Source organism: Oncorhynchus masou, chromosome 26 (genome assembly GCF_036934945.1).
Source record: "Oncorhynchus masou masou isolate Uvic2021 chromosome 26, UVic_Omas_1.1, whole genome shotgun sequence".
Classification (NCBI taxonomy): Eukaryota; Metazoa; Chordata; class Actinopteri; order Salmoniformes; family Salmonidae; genus Oncorhynchus; species Oncorhynchus masou.
In genome coordinates this window covers 18,744,319-18,766,426 of record NC_088237.1, presented here as the reverse complement: position 1 = coordinate 18,766,426, position 22,108 = coordinate 18,744,319, and the positions used below count along the sequence as shown (strand labels likewise).

At 41.4% G+C, this 22,108-nt stretch overlaps 3 protein-coding genes and 1 pseudogene across 3 annotated transcripts; 2 read left to right on the top strand and 2 right to left on the bottom strand.

Moving 5' to 3' along the window:
- Positions 1-331: 331 nt before the first annotated feature.
- LOC135514555 (bcl-2-like protein 13) lies at positions 332-5,674 on the bottom strand. Its single transcript, XM_064937981.1, has 2 exons — positions 5,541-5,674; positions 332-1,528 (listed from the first exon to the last, which is right to left on the bottom strand). The coding sequence occupies exons 1-2, from the start codon at positions 5,658-5,660 to the stop codon at positions 557-559; spliced, it is 1,092 nt and encodes a 363-aa protein (XP_064794053.1). The 5' UTR covers positions 5,661-5,674; the 3' UTR covers positions 332-556.
- A 2,926-nt stretch (positions 5,675-8,600) lies between these two features.
- Positions 8,601-12,869, top strand: LOC135514950 (V-type proton ATPase subunit E 1-like). The gene is made up of 10 exons (XM_064938707.1): positions 8,601-8,687; positions 8,789-8,848; positions 9,510-9,575; positions 9,848-9,957; positions 10,223-10,289; positions 10,411-10,500; positions 10,901-10,969; positions 11,066-11,160; positions 11,333-11,420; positions 11,683-12,869. The coding sequence occupies exons 2-10, from the start codon at positions 8,816-8,818 to the stop codon at positions 11,743-11,745; spliced, it is 681 nt and encodes a 226-aa protein (XP_064794779.1). The 5' UTR covers positions 8,601-8,687; positions 8,789-8,815; the 3' UTR covers positions 11,746-12,869.
- Positions 12,870-15,831: 2,962 nt separating this feature from the next.
- On the top strand, positions 15,832-18,812 carry LOC135515112 (adenosine deaminase 2-A-like; annotated as a pseudogene).
- A 296-nt stretch (positions 18,813-19,108) lies between these two features.
- LOC135514949 (polypeptide N-acetylgalactosaminyltransferase 18-like) lies at positions 19,109-21,707 on the bottom strand. The gene is made up of 4 exons (XM_064938706.1): positions 21,507-21,707; positions 20,976-21,161; positions 19,377-19,541; positions 19,109-19,259 (listed from the first exon to the last, which is right to left on the bottom strand). Exons 2-4 carry the CDS (start codon positions 21,060-21,062, stop codon positions 19,125-19,127), a joined length of 387 nt encoding a protein of 128 aa, XP_064794778.1. The 5' UTR covers positions 21,063-21,161; positions 21,507-21,707; the 3' UTR covers positions 19,109-19,124.
- Between the last annotated feature and the right edge of the window lie 401 nt (positions 21,708-22,108).

Sequence of the window (22,108 nt, the reverse complement as noted above, 5' to 3'; positions counted from 1 at the left end):
GGGCAGTGCAGAGTCATTACTGTAAGCCCAGATATCCACACCTGCTACATAAGCTTTGGCCCTTTGCTGATTTGTAGCTGAGTCACTATACAGATGAATATCCACTAATACATTTGATCAATAACTAACATAGTCATTGAGTTTGCCCACAGTGACACAGAACAAGCAATTATACAATACCCCTTGAAGTGGCTCAACTATAGTCATAATTAGTATGTGTGTCTGTGTGTGCGTGTGTGCGGTTTTATTTTATAGTGCATTGACGGGGACAAAAAATAAACAACAAACAAAGTTCTGATTTTTAAGATATTTTAAGTGTAATTTCCTGTGAATTTACAGAGAAACCAAAATTCTTGCTCTTCCAAATCTCCTGAGCTCTTCCGTGAACTGAGTTAGCACAGGAAATAGATAAAAAATGCAACCAACCTTCATAATACTACATAGATGCAAAGAAATGCATTGTGTAAAATCCAGTATGTACTTGGTGGAATAGTTTAGAGTAGATTTGAAACGACCTGGGTTATATGGCTGCTGGGGCTCACAGGATAGGGGTTTGCTACTTTCTGCAGTAGGCCACTGCCCCATAAGCTAACACTCCCACAATAGCCACCATTGCAGCGCCCCCGCACAGCAGCACAGGTAGCTCAGTGGCAGGGAGCCATGTAGCAGGCTCAGCCTCTGTCTTCTCTGGCGGAACCTCCTGCGTCACTGGTGGGATTTCCTGTGTCTCCTGGGCAGCATGGAGCGAGACTGAGGACTCTGGTTGGCTGTTAGTTTGTCTCTCATCTGGTGGCTGTGGTGCTCCTGGTCCTAGGACCGGGGGAGGGTGGAGCTGCTCCTGCATAGAGTATTGGAGTTCTGAATGTAACTCAGCTAGTGTAGGTATTGAGGGGACAGGAGTAGAGGAGGCAGAGGGGGGCTCTAGCTTCCAAACTGGCATGGGCATAGAGACGGTGGTGGCGTGGGATACTTCAGCAGGCTCCTCTTGGACAAATAGCTCCTCAGCCACAGACATCATTAAATCCATAGTCTCTTGGTGGTCAGCTGACACCTCAGATGAAGGTAATAATTCCTGGGTGTCCAGCTCCTCTTCCCTGAGCTCAGCCAGTTCTCTTTCTCCCCCAAGCACACTCATCACACTGGCCTGCAGCTCCTCCTCTTCCCCCAGGCTCCCGTCCTCCTCCTCCTCCTCTGCCAGCATCTCCTCCTCCTCCCGCTCTAGGTGGACCATGTCGGAGATGGAGGAGTGGTTCTCGCTGCGCTCCTCAGCTAGGTGGACCACTCCGTCGCTGCTGTCCAGGCTCTTGGTGTCCTCGGTGTCGATCATGTCTCCCACAGTGGACCAGGACTCTACCAGGCTGCTCTCTGTCTGCCAGGGGCCAGACCCGCCACTGTCTCCCTGGTTCAGATGCAGCGTGGCAAGGCCCAGCCAATCAGGCTTCTGCTCTCCAGACATGGAACTGACCTCACCACTGTCATCCCCTCTGGACACTGCTGGGACCTTGCCCTCCAGACTGAAAACCGGCCACTAGAGAGACACAACAGACAACCAACCATTAACATGAAAACATATTGGATAATATTGTTCAAAAAAGAAAGTCAATTCCTAAAATCAACAATAAATTAATCAACTGTAGTGAGTTGAATATAAAACCTTTATAACTACTTAATAGTTGCTAGAACGATTGTGTGTTTTAATGACACAGAATCTCATAGGCAAGAGCACAAACCGATCTGGGACTAGGCTATCTCATAGCTGTGGACCCTGGAAAAGGTTAACCAACATATTAGAAGATGTCCTTCAGTGACGTGTACTGATAAAGTTCTGTGTGGAAAAAGTAGCACCCTCTGCTCCGTGTTGTAGCATTCTTTTCTATATATAGCCTGGCCCTCACATGTCTGACTATGTATAAGCCCTATATATGTATTTCCATTTCAGCCAGGAGCGGAAGCTATCCCAGAGATTTCACATGACGTGACGCGTGGTCGAGAGTGGGGATATAGAGGAGAAGGGATTTTTACAAACCCAGCACGAATGCTGTACTGCAGTTGTGTCGTTGAAAATGTCTCACACAGTAAAACAGAGGACACAATGCATTGCACTTGCACAAAACGTTAGAGGTCGAAAAATACAATGCATTCAGAAAGTATTCAGACCCCTTGACTTTTTCCACATTTTGTAATGTTACAATCTTATTCTAAAATTGATTCAATTGCTTTCCCCCCTCATCAATTTACACACAATACTCCATAATAAGCAAACACAGATTTTTTAGAAATGTTTGAAAATTTATATAAAATAAAATAAACTGAAATATCACATTTACATAAGTATTCAGACCCTTTACTCAGTACTTTGTTGAAGCACCTTTGGCAGCAATTACAGCCTCAAGTCTTCTTGGGTATGACGCTACAAGCTTGGCACACCTGTATTTGGGGAGTTTCTCCCATTCTTCTCTGCAGATCCTCTCAAGCTCTGTCAGGATGGATGGGAAGCGTCACTGCACAGCTATTTTCAGGTCTCCAGAGATGTTCGATCAGGTTCAAGTCCAGTCTCTGGCTGGGCCACTTAAGGACATTCAGAGACTTGTCCCAAAGCCACTCCTGCGTTGTCTTGGCTGTGTGCTTATGGTCATTGTCCTGTTGGAAGGTGAACCTTCGCTCCAGTCTGAGCAATCTGGAGCAGGTTTTCATCAAGGATGAACTATGCTCCGTTCATCTTTTTATCGATCCTGACTAGTCTCCCAGTCCCTGCTGCTGAAAAACATCCCCACAGCATGATTCTGCCACCACCATGCTTCACTGTAGGGACGGTACCAGGTTTCCTCCAGACGTGACGCTTGGCATTCAGGCCAAAGAGTTCAATCTTGGTTTCATCAGACTAGAGAATCTTGTTTCTCGTGGTCTGAGAGTGTGTGTGCCTTTTGGCAAACTCCAAGTGGGCTGTAATGTGCCTTTTACTGAGGAGTGACTTCTGTCTGGCCACTCTACCATAAAGGCCTGATTGGTGGAGTGCTGCAGAGATGGCTATCCTTCTGGAAGATTCTCCCATCTCCACAGAGGAACTCTAGAGCTCTCTCAGAGTGACCATCGGATTCTTGGGAACCTTCCTGACCAAGGCCCTTCTCCCCAGATTGCTCAGTTTGGCTGGGCGGCCAGCTCTAGGAAGAGTCTGGGTGATTCCAAACGTCTTCCATTTAAGAATGATGGAGGCCACTGTGTTTTTGGGGACCTTCAATGCTGCAGATTTTTTTTGGTAACCTTCCCCAGTTCTGTGCCTCGACATAATCCTGTCTCGGAGCTCTACGGACAATTCCTTCAACCTCATGGCTTGGTTTTTGCTCTGACATGCACTGTCAACTGTGTGACATTATATAGACAGATGTGTGCATTTCCAAATCATGTCCAATCAATTGAATTTACCACAGGTGGACTCCAAACAAGTTGTAGAAACATATCTAGGATGATCAATGGAAATAGGATGCACCTAAACTGAAAATTCAAGTCTTATATCGAAGGGTCTGAATACTTATGTAAATAAGGTATTTGTCATTATGGGGTATTGTGTATAGAATGTTTTTAAATTCCATTTTAGAAAAAGGCTGTAACGTAACAAAATGTGGAAAAAGTCAAGGGGTCTGAATACTTTTCGAGGGCACTGTATTCCCCCAACACCCACTCCTCACACTCTTATTGTCCCCTTGTCTTTCAGTCCATCATTTCCATTTAAATGCCACCTGTATGTAATTGTTCATTCCTTGTATATTGAGATTGAATACATCTTTCCTTCACTGAGTGACCCTGATTAATTATTATGCATGCATGTAAATCTCATCCCAGGCACAGAGTCAAAACACTGAGATCAAGTCAGAGCTGTTTATTACATAATGAAAAAGCATAGAACCACAGTGGCAGAGGACATAGAGGTCACCTTTATCCATGTTTACGATAAATATTTCCTGATTTGATCAACATTGAATGATTAAACAGCTCATGCTCTTGTGCCGTACTACTTGTGTTCCTCTGCACAGTTACAGAACGCATTGTGTGTTTGTCCTGAGATGGACTGTCTCTGAGAGGCACATCAGCAGAGACTGTGGATTAAATATCGGTTGGCTAAAGCTGAGTGTAAGCTGTAAGCATGCTGAGAAAGCTGCCCTCTCTCTAACATCGAGGCCTGCCAGGTGTATGTTACTAGGCATTTTGGCACAAGGGGAACCAGTGACATGGTGATCACGCTCTCCCTGCAAGGCACAGAGCAGACCTATAGGCAGATATCCACAAACGTGTTCATGTGGAAGGTTACTTTAAAGTACCTGTTCTAAAGCATATTAATTGCTTAATCTGTCCAATAAGACTCATTCACTCTTTGAGTTATAGGTTTCCAATGATCCACCCCCTGACAATGGCTTTTAACCCCCACAGAGTTTAATTAAAACTAATCCCTATAATGTGGAGTCCCACTCCTTTCCAGACCTGGGTTCAATTACTATTTGAAATCTTTCAGATACATTTAGTGTTTGGTCTAGTCTGTCTGGAGTGCCAGATGGATGGGGTTTGCACGTTTGTGACCATTCTATTGGCTCCATTGCTCCAGGAAAGTTCAATCAAACCCAGATAAAGTATTTGCAATGATTTCAAATAGTATTTGAACCCAGGTTTGTTCTCTGCCCCATAGTATCAGATACCCATGGTACTGATGTCAGAGACTCATGGTCATGATATCAGAGCCCCAGAGATAAAAGGTCAGTCTGAATGTCAGACAGAGGAAATGACACATTCTCAGCCCCTCGTGAACCATCTGATGATCTTATCCGATTGGATTTCTAGAAACAGACACATGACAACAGACACACACACAAACATATACACAGGGACGTATGGACACAGACACACACACTCGAGGAAAGGCCGCACATAAGCTAGTATTTTCTGATGTCAATGACAAGTTAGCTGGACACAAGACTTCGAACATAGTCCTGTCCCTGTTGATTTAATCAGTTACTAATGACAACCACCAAACAACAGAGAAACAGACCTGTTTATGTTGACAGGTGATAGACATGGTTAAAACCTCTTGGAGTTGTGCCCTTCATAACATCAAAGAGCTCCATGATGGCTGATATAAATGCCTTCTATATTGGTTTAACAAAGCAAACTTTTACAAGGCCCTCTCCCCTCAACTACATATATTACTACTACTTGTGTGTACTATTATGTCCTACTAATACAACTACAGTAGTATACACTCACACACCACAATTCCCCTAAAACAGGGCTCTCCATCCCTGTTCCTAGAGAGGTACCCTCCTGTAGATTTTTCGCTCCAACCCAAGTTGTAACTAACTTGATTCATTGTATCAACCAGCTAATTATTAGAGTCAGGTGCGCTCGATTAAGGTTGGAATAAAAACCTACAGGATGGTAGCTTTCCAAGAACAGAGTAGGGGAGCCCTGCCCTAAAACAACAACAAGATATCCTGTGATGTGGCCTTGCATTCCATTAATTAAAAGCAGAATAAAATAAGTGTCTTTCTTACCTGGCTCCTCTCTGTAAAGTGTTGGAAGTTGTAGGTGGGAGACAGATGTTGAAATAGAGTAAGAGACGTGCACTCGGACAGAAAGTCAGGGCTGAGGACACATCGACAAGAGGGTGACATACACGCTGTAGTTAGCAATGGACTACCAGCTGCTCCACAGGACACAACAGCCCCCCCCTCTATCTCATTCTTCCACTCTCTCTTTCTCCATCCCCTGTCCAGTGCCCAGACTATGACATAACAGTTGGCTACAATGTGGCCATGCATGTTTTATGGAGGGAAAAATAAATATATTCCATTTGTAAGAGGCTGCTATAGAATTGCAGCATGCAAAGTGATTGAATACTTCTTCATTGTGCCAGCTTGGTAAAATAGCTCTGCCTTCTATTATGCCTATTGTCTTGCACTGGGTAGACCTAACTAGCTGTAAGTCAGTGAAAAACCTCTGAGTGACACAATAGTTAACAGTACAGAGGAGGCAGAGAGGGTAGTGCTGTCACAGGCAGTTGGCCAAAGTTTTCTGACACACTTCCAGATGGCAGACAGTCATTCACTGTTCTGTAGAAGGAAAGAATGCAGACTGAGTCAGAACCAGAATGGAAACTCTGTGCTATTTTTATGGAATTCCTCTAAACCTCTAGCATCATCTACTGGCAAGCACCATGGTCTGCACCATTGACTACATAGTCAGTCTGCAGCGTGCTATTTTTTTCCTGAGGATTATTACGAAAATCCTTTAAATAAATGTTGGTGGGAGGGGCTACAGGAGGATGTGTTCATTGTAATGGATGGAATGGAATAAATGGGACAGAGTCAAACATGTGGTTTCCATATGTTTGATGTGTTTGATACCGTTCCTTTCATTCCATTCCAGCCATTACAAATATCCCATCCTCCTATAGCTCCTGTCACCAGCCTCCACTGATGTTGACTTTACCCACAATTGATTTCCTTCTCATTTTTATCATATTAGCTACAATTATGTATCAAATCATTAAAAATATTAACATTTGAGAAAAAAATTCAGTGAGAAGTCCATGCTTGACAGCTTTATTTAATTGAATACACACATTCAGAAAGTATTCATACCCCTTGACTCATTCCACATTATGTTGTGTTACAGCCTGAATTCAAAATGGATTAAATATATTTTTCCTCTCATCTACGCACAATACCCCATGAAGATAAAGTGAAAACATGTTTTTAGAAATGTTTGCAAATGTATTGAAAATTAAATACATAAATATCTCATTTACGTAAGTATTCATACCCCTGAGTCAATACATGTTAAAAAATATCACAGAGTTTCCATTCTGGTTCTGACTCATTCTGGATTATTTCTTTCTACAGCACAGTGAATGACTGTCTGCCATCTGGAAGTGTCTGCCTTTGGCAATGATTACAGCTGTGTGTCTTTCTGGGTAAGTCTCTAAGAGCTTTGCACACCTGGATTGTCAATATTTGCAAAATATTATTTTTAACATTCTTTATGCTCTGTCAAGTTGGTTGTTGATCATTGCTAGACAGCCATTTTCAAGTCTTGCCATAGATTTTTCAAGCTGATTTAAGTCAGAACTGTAACTAGGCCACTCAGGAACATTACATATCATCTTGGTAAACTCCAGTGTATATTTGGCCTTGTGTTTTTTTTTACCTGTGCTTAACACTATTTTGTTTATTTTTTTATCCTAAAAAGCTCCCTAGTCCTCCTAAAAAGCTCCCTAGTCCTTGCCGATGACAGGCATACCACAACATGATGCAGACACCACCATGCTTGACAATATGTATAGTCCTCAGAAATGTGTTGTGTTGGATTTGCCCCAAACATAACACTTTGTATTCAGGACATAATGTTAATTTCTTTGCCACATTCTTTGCAGTTCTACTTTAGTGCCTTATTGCAAACAGGATATATGTTTTTATAATATTTGTATTAGTATTGTGAAGTAACTATAATGTGGATCCATCCCCAGTTTTCTCCTATCACAGCCAGTAAACTCTGTAACAGTTTTAAAGTCACCATTTGCCTCGTGGTGAAATACCTGAGTGGTTTCCTTCCTAGCCAGCAACTGAGTTAGGAAGGATGCCTCTATCTTTGTAGTGACTGGGTGTAATGATACACCATCCAAAGTTTAATTAATAACTTCATCCTGCTCAAAGAGATATTCAACGTCTGCTTTTTTATGTTTACCCATCTACCAATAGGTTTCCTTTTGTGCGAGGCATTGGAAAACCTCCCTGGTCTTTGTGGAATCTGTGTTTGAAATTCACTGCTCGACTGAGTGACCTTACATATAATTGTATGTGTGTGATATAGAGATTAGGTAGTCATTAAAAAACAATGTTAAACACTATTATTGCACACAGAGTGAGTCCTTGGAACTTGTTAAGCAAATGTTTACTCCTGAACTTATTTAGGCTTACCATAACAAAGGGGTTGAATACTTCCTTTGAAGTACTATTTAAGTATTTTTGGGGGCATCTGTACTTTACTATTTATATTTTTGACTACTTTTACTTATACTTCACTACATTCCCAAAGAAAATAATATACTTTTTACTCTTTACATTTTCCCTAAGACCCAAAAGTACTCATTACGTTTTGAGTGCTTAGCAGGACAGGAAAATTGTCCAATTCAGGCACTTATCAAGAGAACATCCCTGGTCATCCCTACTGCCTCTGATCTGGCGGACTCACTAAACAAACACAAATGCTTCATTTGTAAATGATGTTTGAGTGTAAAAGAAAATGGTGGCATCTGGTTTGCCTAATATAAGGAATTTGAAATTACATTTACTTTTGATAAGTAAGTACATTTGTGTACAAGTGACTTTCACTTTTACTTGAGTCATTTAGGTATCTTTACTTTTACTCAAGTATGACAATTGGGTACTTTTTCCACCACTGATTATTAGATATTTTACAAATGTATCCACTGCACTCACTCGTTTTTGTTAATATATACCCCTAACTTAACGAAGCAGGCATGATATACAGTGCCAGTAGTGTCTGCTCATCACTCGTGTTACTGGTGGGTGAGACCGGAAGTAAACATCATGTGACGTTGAAAATCAGCTGATCCAGCGTAGACGTCTTTAGTCACGACTACAACGATTAATCCATACATTCCTGGCTGTATTTCACTGGTATTTAATGAATTGATTCATACATCGCACTAAAGGATTTACAATATTGAAAACCATGTTGCATTCATTGTATTTAAATCACGGTGTTTATTTTATTCAAGGAAACAAGATACTAGACTGCTGCAACCATGGCGCTCAGCGATGCCGACGTTCAGAAGCAGGTACATTGCAATTACAGCCTTTTAACCTTAATCCAACTTCTGCTATATTAAGGCATTTTTCCTTTCCAATTATAAATGTTTGCAACTGTATATTTGTAAGGAGCATAATTGTGATTGTATTATGCCAAGGTTGTCCTTGAAAATAAATCAGAAATACTTCTACTAAAATACAATCACAATGTCTAGTATAATTAGGATGTTTAATTGTTAATACATTTAATTGAGACATCTAATTGCACAATACATTTACCCAGTGCTGTATTTGTGAGGTAAAGATGCAATATGGTCACATGATGGAAAAACCCATGGTCAGCGGAGGAACTTGAGTGATCCTGGGTGTCTTGTCTCACCAACCCTTCTCATGCACTGTATATAAAGTAGAATAGATTAGGAGGCTTCATAATTAAATTTCCCTCTGTAGTTTATGGTTTAGAAACATGTTTTGTTAGATGAAAATTATGAAACAGAAATGTAAGCTATACATTCCACACAACATGGTGGAACCAAAAGAGAAGTTAATTAATGTATAGAGCAATGAAGCTTTCTAAGTCTGCCTCTTGACTCTCTTCAGTATGAAACATGACTTGGAAAGCATGCCTAATGTGGTGAGTGTTATACTGTCAAATCATCTCTAATTCACACTGTTCTATCCCCTGTATAGATCAAACACATGATGGCCTTCATTGAACAGGAGGCCAATGAGAAGGCAGAAGAAATTGATGCCAAGGTACAGTGCTTATTCACAAGTGACTGGCATAGTTCAGCACATACACATTGTGTGTTTTCAGCAAACACAAACTCAAAAGATTTGCATAGGCACGTTCAACTGAAATAAGAAGGCATGATCACTCCCCTAAGACATGAGAATTTACTGAATTAAATCAATCATTTTAGTACCTTTTTAACAGTTCTACTGGTTCAATGCTTCTTAAAATGTATCCTCATAAAGACAGGGCCTCCTAATTGCATACTCTGAGTGACAAGTGTCTCCCCCTGCAGGCAGAAGAGGAGTTCAACATCGAGAAGGGCCGTCTGGTGCAGACCCAGAGGTTGAAGATCATGGAGTATTATGAGAAGAAAGAGAAGCAGATCGAGCAGCAGAAGAAAATGTTAGTCACTCTTTTTCTTTACAGCTCAGGCAGTGTTGCTGCTGGTCTCTCAGCTCCCTCTGAGACTTCCTCAATCTCTTCTTTCTCTGACGAGGAATTTGTCTGACACACAACTTCCTTTTAAGTATTCTAAATTTGAAGTCACATTCAGCAGCTCATTCATTGTAACAAGCACAGTATATGTTACAGTAGCTATAACTTGCAACTGCTTGGACTTGTGATGTGGTCCTGTGCCACAGGTTTACGTACCTCTCTTCCTCTACAGTCAAATGTCTAACCTGATGAACCAGGCTCGTCTGAAGGTATTAAAGGCTCGCGACGACATGATTTCAGTAAGTTTAATTTGTCTTGGCTGGAATATTGTTTTGTTCAAACACAGCCAGAGGCATGATGTCCTGCGACAGCAATGAATTCCATGTAAATAATAGGCTAACCCTCAATGTGTGTCATCAGGAAATGTTGAGCGAGGCGCGCCAACGGCTGGCCAACGTAGCCAAGGACCCAGCCAGATACCCAGCACTGATGGATGGGCTGGTTCTGCAGGTGAGGCCTTTTTTGTAATAATGCAATACTTGTCACTGACACGGTTTTTGTGTTTTATTGGGTTTCCCATTAGCTATTGCTAAAGCAACAACTACTCTTCCTGGGGTCCACAAAGAACATAAAACATGACATAATACAGAACATACATCGACAAGAACAGCTCAAGGAGAACGACATGCATGTAAAATAAGACCAATAGAACACAACGCTAAGAGAAACAGAAATAACTATTACTCTAGGCCTACATTCATTCATGTTACATTTTTCAGTAGCGTCTATCAGTTACACTCATGCAAACATAGGCCTGCATGTTGTTTAGGTCAAAGGCATTGTGCGGTGAGTTTCACTTTATTTGATTCAAATGTTTTGAATGTGTCTGTCGCTCTGTTTTTAATATTAGGGTTTCTATCAGCTTCTTGAGACCAAAGTGACCATCCGCTGTCGTAAACAGGACCTGCAAGTGCTTCAGGTTAGAATGATCCTTTTCACTTGGTAACAGTTCAATGTTGTTCCAAGTGTATTTCCTTGTATACAGGGTTGATTCATATGTTGTATTCCTATTCAGGCGGCTATCCAGAAGACTATTCCCAGCTATAAAGCAGCAGTGAAAAACAATATTGAGGTTCGCATCGACCAGGACAACTTCCTGTCCCCAGACATGTAAGAGGACAGTCCCTTGTCTCAATGTAAACCCATTCATTTCAAATAAGTTTTATTTTGAATTAGTATTGATTGATTAACACGTTATTGAAAATAATTGTCTTCTGTGGTCTTTCTAAGGTGTAAGTCAAGGGTTCATGAGTTAATTCAAAGATGTTTGTGTCTCTTTCAGTTCTGGAGGTATTGAAATCTACAACGCTGATGGGAAGATCAAGGTGTCCAACACCCTAGAGAGCAGACTGGACCTCATGGCTCAGCAGGTAAGGGCACAGGGACAGTCTCACAGGAACTATAGTGGCACTATGAACAGCTAGCACATCTAGTTAATTTACATTTTTCCTATATAAACAACCAACCGTGTGAATATCCTTGCATAAAGCTATCGGCTTACCAAGATTCCTTAGACGTATACACTGTGTGAAGTTTTGCACATGATTGTACTGCAAATTCTCAGATATAGTTTGGCCCTGTTTTTCATGAGGTTCAGCTTGGCACTAATCCAGTGTCTGTCTTTCTGCTCAGATGATGCCTGAGATTCGAGTGGCTCTCTTTGGTCAGAACCAGAACCGCAAGTTTTTGGACTGAGTGTCTCCATCCATCGTCTTGAAGAGGAGTTATTTATTTTTGTTGTGTGAAAATTACCATTGCTGTGTCTGAGAAGAATTCCAAAAACACAGTTAAAAAATGGAAAAGACACCGTTTTGTCATGTATTATTGTATTTCTGTGCATCTTGGGACAGTATAAAAGTTGAACTTCATTGCAGATGTGAGTAGGAGGAGCTACTTTTGCACAGTGGTAATGGATCTGCTGCTCCACTTGGGATCTTGGTTTACACTGCAGTCATCTTTATTATGATTGGCTGGACAGTAATAATTTCAGTCTGATTGGATCAGGCTGCATGAGAGAAATAGAGTACCACAGTATGAGTCATAATTCCCATAAAACCTAGCAGTCAAACAAGGAAATGGTTCCAATTGTTTTTTTTCACCATACATTTTTCCCATATGGGATTTTTTAGAAACACTCAAAATAAGGGCTGTGTTTCATGTAGGCTTACCTTGGCGTGACGTTTTGATATGTGTAAATCTCTCTAGGACAAGGTGACTTGTGTCAATGTATTAACCTAAAAAAAATGTCATTCCAATGTGACTATAATAAAGAACTACAAATGCCATGATGATCGGGACGAGACTGCAGAATCTAGGCAAATGTAAGAATCTCGGATTTGAGAGTAAATCGAGCTGAATATATTGATAAATCACCTTGTCCCAGAAATGTACATGGTAAGCCTACAAGAAATACAGCCCTTATTGTAAGTGTTTCTAAAATGACCTAAGGGGAAAACATGGTGGGGAAATAATTGGAACCATTTCATTGTTTGACCGTTAGGTTTTATGGGTAATATGACAGCTCCACTGTGGGAGTCTATTATAGCCAATGCATCTTGTATTAGTTCCTTATTTCATCTAATAACATCTTCCTCTCATGAAAAAATATAATAAAACATTGCATAGAGCATTGACTCACCCATCGCTATTTGCTCCCATCTAACACAATTTAAATGAAGTGATGCTGGAAAAACATTGAAGACCAACTATGTCCTTGTTGAATCCAATTAAGTTATTGATATGTCTTTGCTGTTGTATCATGAAACAAGGGTCCAAATTTAAGAGGTTATTGTGAAAATGTTATAAAGATTAAATCGATAGTTTCAGTTGCCGGCTCTTTTTTGACTTACACAGATTTCTCTATCGTGCCACACATTTTTTGGTGACAGGAGTTGCACTATAGTCTCTTATTTATTAAAGTGAATCATCCATAGCCCATCCAGAGAATCTCATGACATGCAACATTTGTGGTCTGCATTCTGCTGCCTAGCAACAACCATTAAAGAAGTGGGTATACCACAATGGTATTGTGAGCCTGTCAACTCGGACAAAATAGCATAGTACTGGGGTAGTTTATTGAGAGGTTTACACACGTCAGAAGAAGAAAGTGAATAAGGGAAGTGTTCAATACTTTGCTTCTGTTGCTTTTCATTTGTAAGTATGCTTTATTAATGTAAATGTTGGTTGCATTCAATTGTTTGATTCAAATTGTATGATTATCTGAACATTCCTGTTCAGTGCTGTGTTTCAATGTTCTTAGAAATCAAATTTTATTTGCCACATACGTGTTTAGCAGATGATATTGCGGGTGTAGCGAAATGCTTGTGTTTCTAGCTCCAACAGTGCAGTAACATCTAACAATACACACAATCTAAATTTAAGGAATGGAATTAAGAATATATAAATATTTTGATGAGCAATGTTGGAGCAGCACAGATTAAGATATAGTGAAATAGGATAGAATACAGTGTATACAGTTGAAGTCGGAAGTTTACATATGCCTTAGCCAAATACATTTAAACTCAGTTTTTCACAATTCCTGACATTTAATCCTAGTAAACATTCCATGTCTTAGGTCAGTTAGGATCACCACTTTATTTTAGGAATGTGAAATGTCAGAATAATAGTAGAGGGTGATTTATTTCAGCTTTTATTTCTTTCATCACATTCCCAGTGGGTCAGAAGTTTACATACACTCAATTAGTATTTGGTAGCATTGCCTTTAAATTGTTTAACTTGGGTCAAATGTTTCGGGTAGCCTTCCACAAGCTTACCAAAATAAGTTGGGTCTGGTTTGTAGGCCTCCTTGCTCGCACATGCTTTTTCAGTTCTGCCCACACATTTTCTATGGGATTGAGGTCAGGGCTTTGGAATGGCCACTCCAACACCTTGACTTTGTTGTCCTTAAGCCATTTTGCCACAACTTTGGAAGTATGCTTGGGTTCATTGTCCATTTGGAAGACCCATTTACTACCAAGCTTTAACTTTCTGACTGATGTCTTGAGATGTTGCTTCAATATATCCACATATTTTCCTACCTCATGATGCCATCTATTTTGTGAAGTTACCAGACCCTCCTGCAGCAAAGCACCCCCACAACATGTGCTTCACAGTTGGGATGGTGTTCTTTGGCTTTTAAGCCTCCCCCTTTTTCCTCCAAACATAATGGTGGTCATTATGGCCAAACAGTTCCATTTTTGTTTCATCAGACCAGAGGACATTTCTCCAAAAAGTACGATCTTTGTCCCCATGTGCAGTTGCAAATCGTAGTCTGGCTTTTTTATGGCGGTTTTTGAGCCGTGGCTTTTTCCTTGCTGAGCGGCCTTTCAGGTTATTTCGATATAGAACTCGTTTTTACTGTGGATATAGATACTTTTCTACCTGTTTCCTCCAGCATCTTCACAAGGTCCTTTGCTGTTGTTCTGGGATTGATTTGTACTTTTTGCACCAAAGTACGTTCATCTCTAGGAATTTTGCAAATCTACAATTTTTTCTGAGGTCTTGACTGATTTCTTTTGATTTTCCCATGTTATCAGGCAAAGAGGCACTGAGTTTGAAGATAGGCCTTGAAATACATCCACAGGTACACCTCCAATTGACTCAAATGATGTAAATTATCCTATTAGAAGCTTCTAAAGCCATGACATAATTTTCTGGAATTTTCCAAGCTGTTTAAAGGCACAGTCAATTTAGTGTATGTAAACTTCTGACCCACTGGAATTGTGATTCAGTGACTTATAAGTGAAATAATCTGTAAACAATTGTTGGAAAAATTACTTGTGTCATGCTCAAAGTAGATGTTCTAACCGACTTGCCAAAACTATAGTTTGTTAACAAGAAATTTGTGGAGTGGTTTAAAAATGAGTTTTAATGACTCCAACCTAATTGTATGTAAACTTCCGGCTTCAACTGTGTGTGTGTGTGTGTGTGTGTGTGTGTGTGTGTGTGTGTGTGTGTGTGTGTGTGTGTGTGTGTGTGTATATATAACCACTAGGCCACTATATAACCACTAACCACTAGGCTACCCTGCCGCCCCGACAAAGAATATGACAGTCACTTTTTTTTTTTACATATTTTGCATTTCTCATTTCATGTATATATATACTTCAGATGAGAAATGCAAAATATGTAAAAAAAAAAAAAATACAAAAAATTAAGTGACTGTCATATTCTTTGTCGGGGCGGCAGGGTAGCCTAGTGGTTAGAGCGTTGGTCTAGTAAGCAAAAGGTTGCAAGTTCAAATCCCCGAGCTGACAAGGTACAAATCTGTCGTTCTGCCCCTGAACAGGAAGTTAATCCACTGTTCCTAGGCCGTCGTTGAAAATAAGAATTTGTTCTTAACTGACTTGCCTAGTAAAATAAAGGTTAAAAAAAATGTTGTTTTTTTTTAAATGCTGGTGAGTTGCCACCGCTCTGATTTCAAAAAGTTCTCCCCAGCTTCATGTAGTAACACAAATTCCTGGGCTAATAATATAAGAAATAATACATAAACTAGATATTGTAATGTTTCCTAAGAGCATGAAGCACGGCAGCCCTATCCGTTGGTGCTATTTTCTCTTGTAGCATCAGCGTATAGGTTTACAGTAGTACCTTGTGTTCTAAATTACAATTTCTGAAAAAGTCTTTATTCATTGTTGAATAAAATCTAGTATTTAGTTGAATGAGTGGCCTCCTCAAGAAGGATTTCCACAGCCTCTTCTTCCATCCTCCAATGACACTGCAGGCAAGGTGGTTTTGCCCTCTAGAGGGAACTATAACATCACACTCCAGTTGGCAGCTGTGATGTGCTGTGTTACAGTATGTGACGGGACCCCGGACCCCAGTAAGAGGGAGACGATGTTGCACCAGGAGGCCTCCAGGCAGACAGGAGGCCGTGTGCAGTTGACAGGGGCAGAGCAGCGGCTCGACACACACCTTCACAAGCTAAAAGAACAAGAGATGGCTGCAGCCCAGTTCCCTCCTGCCATTCACTTCTTCAAGGCACGGCGCCTCATCCACAGGAGTCCCATCTTTAGCCTGCTGCAAATGATGCCCAAAGGTAACACAGTAATACAGTCCCACCTCCCTACAAATGTTTTCCATCAATTTATGTATGGTTAGTCCATTCTCTATGCTGGGTCACAGGGGCAGCCCTCCACATCCACAGCTCATCCCTGGTTGATTGGCTGGTGAAGAACATCACATACAGGCCCCATTGTTACATCTGCTTCACATAGGGCAGGTCTGTATGGTTCGTCTTCTCTACCTGGGACTGCCTCTACTGGCAACTGTTGAAGACCTTGAGAGCCAACATGGCGGATCCTACAGACAGTCCACTATATCATCAAAGCCAAGCAATACAAATAGGTGTCTGTGAATGAACACATGTAGTAGCAAAAAGACAACTTTCTTATTCATGGAAGGGTAGTTTGTCTTTTTGGATGTTTTTCCAGCTTGATGCAAAACCTCACACTATCCAATGATGATCCAAACACTACCTACCCGAGCCAGGATGCAGTGTGGGAGAGATTTGTGATGGCATTCGTGGCCATAGCTGGGCTGGTCAGCTACGCTCCTGTGTTTAAAGACTTTCTCTACAAGGGCTTAGAACAGCTGTTTCATGACAACATCACGTACCTGGAACTAAGAACTGGGCTATCAAAGGTTCGTACTGTGGGCCTTAATTGAAAGTATATTGGGAAATGTAGTGGGCTGGAATTACATGTTACCTAGGCTATTTTCGATAGCTATATTTTTTTCTTCCCCCAAGGGTTTTTGGTGTTTTGAACTGTTTTTATTCTGCACATCCTGCAGAAATACGAGCTGGAAGCAACCATGATAAAGCCTGGTCCTTGAGGACTTATCAGGAAGGCACTCACCAGTTTGTAGCTGAACACCCTGGCTTCCTGGGAGCGCAACTCATCATTTCTGTCCCTAGGTACAGTACAGACATACTATTCATAAACATTTCGGACACTCTATCTGTGCTTGACTGAGCTAGCATGTTGCAATGGAAACAATAGAATGATTGGCACTGCCCTTGTGTGCACCTTAGGGTTCTAAGTGTGTCTGATGTTAAAGCAGCTGTAAAAGAGGCCATTCAGATAGAGAAGGATTTCCCAGAGTTTGTTGCAGGATTCGACCTGGTGAGAATTCTCTTGAGGGGTAGAACCAATCATTATGTCCACTCATTACTGAAAATAAATACGCAAACAATTTCCTGATTTAATACAATGTTTACAAACGTATTTATTACATTCCGTCTATTTGACATACCTTGTAAAGTGAACTGTTCTTTTGTGGTTTTAGGTTGTCAAGCTCTCGACCTGCAGCGCTTGGAGTCACGGTGCCATACTTCTTTCATGCAGGAGAGATTGGCAAGCATTGGATGACTGATTTAAAACAATTGTGTATTGAACAAAAACAAATCTACCTTATATGCACATTATTGTGATGCACTTATAGTATAACGTGTGTGTGTGCACGCATTCATACTTTCGCAGACCATGAGGGCACTGAAGTGGATGAAAGCATTCTGGATGCCCTACTGTTCAACACCACACGTATTGGGAATGGGTGTTAGGTATGCGCAACTGGCTGTAAGGGAGTCAGGCGCAGAAGATGGGCAGCCAAAGGAGCCTTTTATTTCGGAGAACAAAACACAAAACACAAGGCACTAAGAACACTAAACACAAAATGGGTTGACATAACCCAGCGCAAACCAGTCTAGCGTGCACATACACGAAACAACTCCCCACACAGACATGGGGGGGAACAGATGGTTATATACACGTCTAATACTGAGGGAATTGAAACCAGGTGTGTAGGAAAACAAGACAAGACAAATGGAAAAATTAAAGGTGGATCGGCGATGGCTATAAAGCCGGTGACGTCGACCTCCGAACGCCACCCGAACAAGGAGAGGAACCAACTTTGGCGGAAGTCGTGACAATGGGTATGCCTTGGCACACCACCCACTGGCAAAGGAGCTCTCCAGGAAAGACAACGTGGCCGTGGAAGTATGCCCCATCTCAAACCAGGTAAATGCCACATTGTCTGTCAGTACTCATCATAATATTAACTAATTCCCATTGGTTAAATAAAAAAGCTGCACTGTAGGGTATTTCAGTTTGATGACAGTAAAGTTAATCTTAACTGTAACTCTAGATTTCTCCGTGTCAGTTGTCATTAGTCCATTGAGTTAAATCAGTGTTGACGTCCCTGAATCCCTGTGTGTCAATGACCAGGTGCTGAAGCTGGTGTCCGACCTAAGGAACCACCCTGCAGCTGTGCTGATGTCTGAGGGCCACCCCATGTTGGTCAGCTCTGATGACCCGTCCCTGTTTGGGACCACTGGGCTTTCCTATGACTTCTATGGGGTGTTTGTGGGCATCGGTGGCTTGAGGGCTAACCTGGGCACTCAAGGAGCTGACCATCAACTCCATAAGGTGAGGTCAAGAGTTGTTTAGAGAATTTCAATGTAATAGTATTTCATGTATCTCTATTTTATTACCTCTGTTTGCTCTGGCTAATAAGTGTTTCATCTCTCATGGCTGTTAACATAGCAAGCTAGCGTATGGTGATTGGGTTCGGAGACAACCAAGTGCTTAATTTGTAGTCGTGAAAAGTTTGTTTGACAAAGTTGTAGTTTGTATATGTCCAAGTAACCACAAATCTACCATAGATATAGCTCACTGCAATCACTGTTGAAGGAGAGAGGGCTGGCCATGTGGCAGAGGCCGTGGGATAAATTCATCTCTGAGAACTCATACAGTAATCCCTGAGCAGTCGAGGACGGGACTTCTTCAAAACCAGAATGATGTAAACTCAGCTCTATATGATGTCAATGCAGACACATGTTCTATGACCCTCTTTGGTGAAAATCTACAGTGAATCAATAACAAACCACAAATGAGTGTAAATACAGGAATCATATTTATTCTTTCTTTGCTCAATAGCATTTCACATTCTGTGAAGGATGTAAATCTGTCCCCATGAAGCTATGTCCAACCAACAGCTCACTAAGATCACAGTCATCTCACTGCTGACTACCGATTGGCTTTTCAAAGCATGATAGGCCTAACTATCTCAGTGTATCAGAAGTCTTTTATCACATTCCGTATTAACCAGTGCTGCCCACTGCACTCCTGAATGATGAGCTGGTAGAAAGTGTCCTCCCCTGGGGCAATCTCCAGACATCTCTTTGTCTGTCTGTTCTGGATGGCTTTTCCCTGTAAAACACAGCAAACATTCTACTGTACAACATCACACTAAAGTCAAAGACATCTCCCATGTTTCCAACAGTTTATAAGCATCAATTTCCCTATTTAATGTTGTGGAGTGCTTACCTGTTGAAATTCCCAGAGCATGTGGAATCCCTTCTGCTTGGCCTCCTTGCAATCATACAGTCCTGGGGTTTGAGTGCCAATGTCCACCAGACAGCAATTACTGTTGTACTTGTGAGACTTGATGGCTCCAATGTGGATCTCCTCGCTGGCTCGATAATAACAGTTCTAGACAGAGAGGATAGATATTTTGACAGTACTTTGCAATGTGGTATGGGTTGAATCCCGGCTCTGCTATGGGATCGACCTCCACTCGTTACCTGTATTAATGGCACCTGTTTGAACTTGTTATCAGTATAAAAGACACCGGTCTACAACCTCAAACAGTCACACTCCAAACTCCACTATGGCCAAGACCAAAGAGCTGTCAAAGGACACCAGAAACAAAATTGTAGACCTGCACCAGGCTGGGAAGACTGAATCTGCAATAGGTACGCAGCTTGGTTTGAAGAAATCAACTGTGGGAGCAAATGGAAGACATACAAGACCACTGATAATCTCCCTCGATCTGGGGCTCCACGCTAGTTCTCACTCTGTGGGGTCAAAATGATCACAAGAACGGTGAGCAAAAATCCCAGAACCACACGGGGGGACCTAGTGAATGACCTGCAGAGAGCTGGGACCAAAGTAACAAAGCCTACCATCAGTAGTAACACACTTCGCCGCCAGGGACTCAAATCCTGCAGTGCTAGACGTGTCACCCTGCTTAAGCCAGTACATGTCCAGGCTCGTTTGGATGATCCAGAAGAAGATTGGGAGAATGTCATATGGTCAGATGAAACCAAAATAGAACTTTTTGGTAAAAACTCTACTCGTCGTGTTTGAAGGACAAAGAATGCTGAGTTGCATCCAAAGAACACATTTACACCATACCTACTGTGAAGCATGGGGGTGGAAACATCATGCTTTGGGGCTGTTTTCCTACAAAGGGACCAGGACGACTGATCCGTGTAAAGCAAATAATAAATGGATCCATGTATCGTGAGATTTTGAGTGAAAACCTCCTTCCATCAGCAAGGGCATTGAGGATGAAAAGTGGCTGGGTCTTTCAGCATGACAATGATCCCAAACACACCGCCCGGGCAATGAAGGAGTGGCTTCGTAAGAAGCATTTCAAGGTCCTGGAGTGGCCGAGCCAGTCTCCAGATCTCAACCCCATAGAAAATCTTTGGAGGGAGTTGAAAGTCCGTGTTGCCCAGCAACAGCTCCAAAACATTACCGCTCTAGAGGAGATCTGCATGGAGGAATGGGCCAAAATACCAGCAACAGTGTGTGAAAACCTTGTGAAGACTGACAGAAAACGTTTGACCTCTGTCATTGCCAACAAAGGGTGTATAACAAAGTATTGAGATAAACTTTTGTTATTGACCAATTACTTCTTTTCCACCATAATTTGCAAATAAATTCATAAAAAAATCCTACAATGTGATTTTCTGGATTTTTTTTTCTCATTTTGTCTGTCATAGTTGAAGTGTACCTATGATGAAAATTACAGGCCTCTCATCTTTTTAAGTGGGAGAACTTGCACAATTGGTGGCTGACTAAATACTTTTTTGCAGCTGAACAAAACCTACTTTTTGAATGGTCTGTTGTGTACAGTACCTTCAGTGGGAGGTTCCAGGTGATGTTGACATTATGTTTGTATTCATCCATACAGACCTCAGCCACTCTCAGAGCATTCCTCTTCATTGTAATGCTCAGGTCTGGGAGATCAGGTTTATGGGCCCTCCCGATGTGGGCTATTTTAGAACAAGGTATGACCTCGACACTTCCACCACACAGCCACACCTAGACACACCAAACACCAAGAGACAAGGATGAGTCTATAGATATGGACTGAAGTGTCTGGATTTTGGACGTAGATTAGTTTGTTCAAACTGAACGACTCAAGAACAGAAAGCATTTCTGCAAACACAAGTCTGCTTTGATTTCCAACACTCATTCATAAACTGTAGCAGAGGGGCTTTCTAAAATGGGAGACATTAATTTTAATGAATAGGTAACGCAAAATAACAATACAGTTGTAAATATTAGGTAAGATTTTCCTCCCAAAGCTGTGTTTTCCTTTTCGCCTTTTCAAACAGACTTGTGAAACAGGACTATCATCCGATGATGAAATCACAAACAACTCACTTTCCTGGCTGTGTCTCGTCTTGTAAGGCATACCACTCAGGTCTGAAGGACTCGTACATACACCACAGGGCCCAGTCAAAGGCGTTTGCACTCGGCCAATAGCGTGTGACTGTCAAGTCATCGAAATGGACTTTGTCAAACACCGGTGTCAACACCAACGTGCGGTCCTCCTTTATCCGAGCTAACAGAGGCTCCGCCCTGTCCACAGAAACACAGAGTGAAAACATTGCATTAAAGGAGACAAAAAAATATCACTGAGTGTCTTTATAATACACTGCTCAAAAAAATAAAGGGAACACTAAAATAACACATCCTAGATCTGAATGAATGAAATATTCTTATTACATACTTTTTTCTTTACATAGTTGAATATGCTGACAACAAAATCACACAAAAATTATCAATATAAATCAAATTTATCAACCCATGGAGGTCTGGATTTGGAGTCACACTCAAAATTAAAGTGGAAAACCACACTACAGGCTGACCCAACTTTGATGTAATGTCCTTAAAACAAGTCAAAATGAGGCTCAGTAGTGTGTGTGGCCTCCATGTGCCTGTATGACCTCCCTACAATGCCTGGGCATGCTCCTGATGAGGTG